Source organism: Trypanosoma equiperdum, assembly GCF_001457755.1.
Source record: "Trypanosoma equiperdum strain OVI genome assembly, contig: ctg_1240, whole genome shotgun sequence".
Taxonomy (NCBI): domain Eukaryota; phylum Euglenozoa; class Kinetoplastea; order Trypanosomatida; family Trypanosomatidae; genus Trypanosoma; species Trypanosoma equiperdum.
The window spans coordinates 1148-1388 of record NW_027123217.1 but is presented as its reverse complement, the minus strand read 5'-3'; the positions used below and the strand labels follow the sequence as shown (position 1 = coordinate 1388).

Sequence of the window (241 nt, the reverse complement as noted above, 5' to 3'; positions counted from 1 at the left end):
CAAGCTATACGCACAAATCATAGAACGAAATGGGGAATTGTAACGGGTACAAAACGTAATGGATGTGTATCCAAACACAATTATCATTGAATTAATATGGCTAACGTGATGTGGACTCCAAGTTAGTAATCCCAATAACAAAATCATTACACAAAATACAACATTGAATCACATAACCAACGTTACTGCAAAAAATATTAAACTTACTAGGGTATGTTTCTTTCTCATTGTGAATCCTTCT

At 33.2% G+C, this 241-nt stretch overlaps 1 protein-coding gene across 1 annotated transcript in view; it reads right to left on the bottom strand.

Annotated features, from left to right (window-relative positions):
• Positions 1 to 100: 100 nt before the first annotated feature.
• Positions 101 to 241, bottom strand: part of TEOVI_000538600 (expression site-associated gene 11 (ESAG11) protein, putative) — a gene marked incomplete at both ends in the record, with an annotated part of 1116 nt that continues 975 nt past the window's right edge. The window contains one exon of the mRNA XM_067220805.1: positions 101 to 239. Coding sequence (XP_067076906.1) covers positions 101 to 239 — 139 coding nt within the window. The remainder of the gene's footprint in view (positions 240 to 241) is intronic.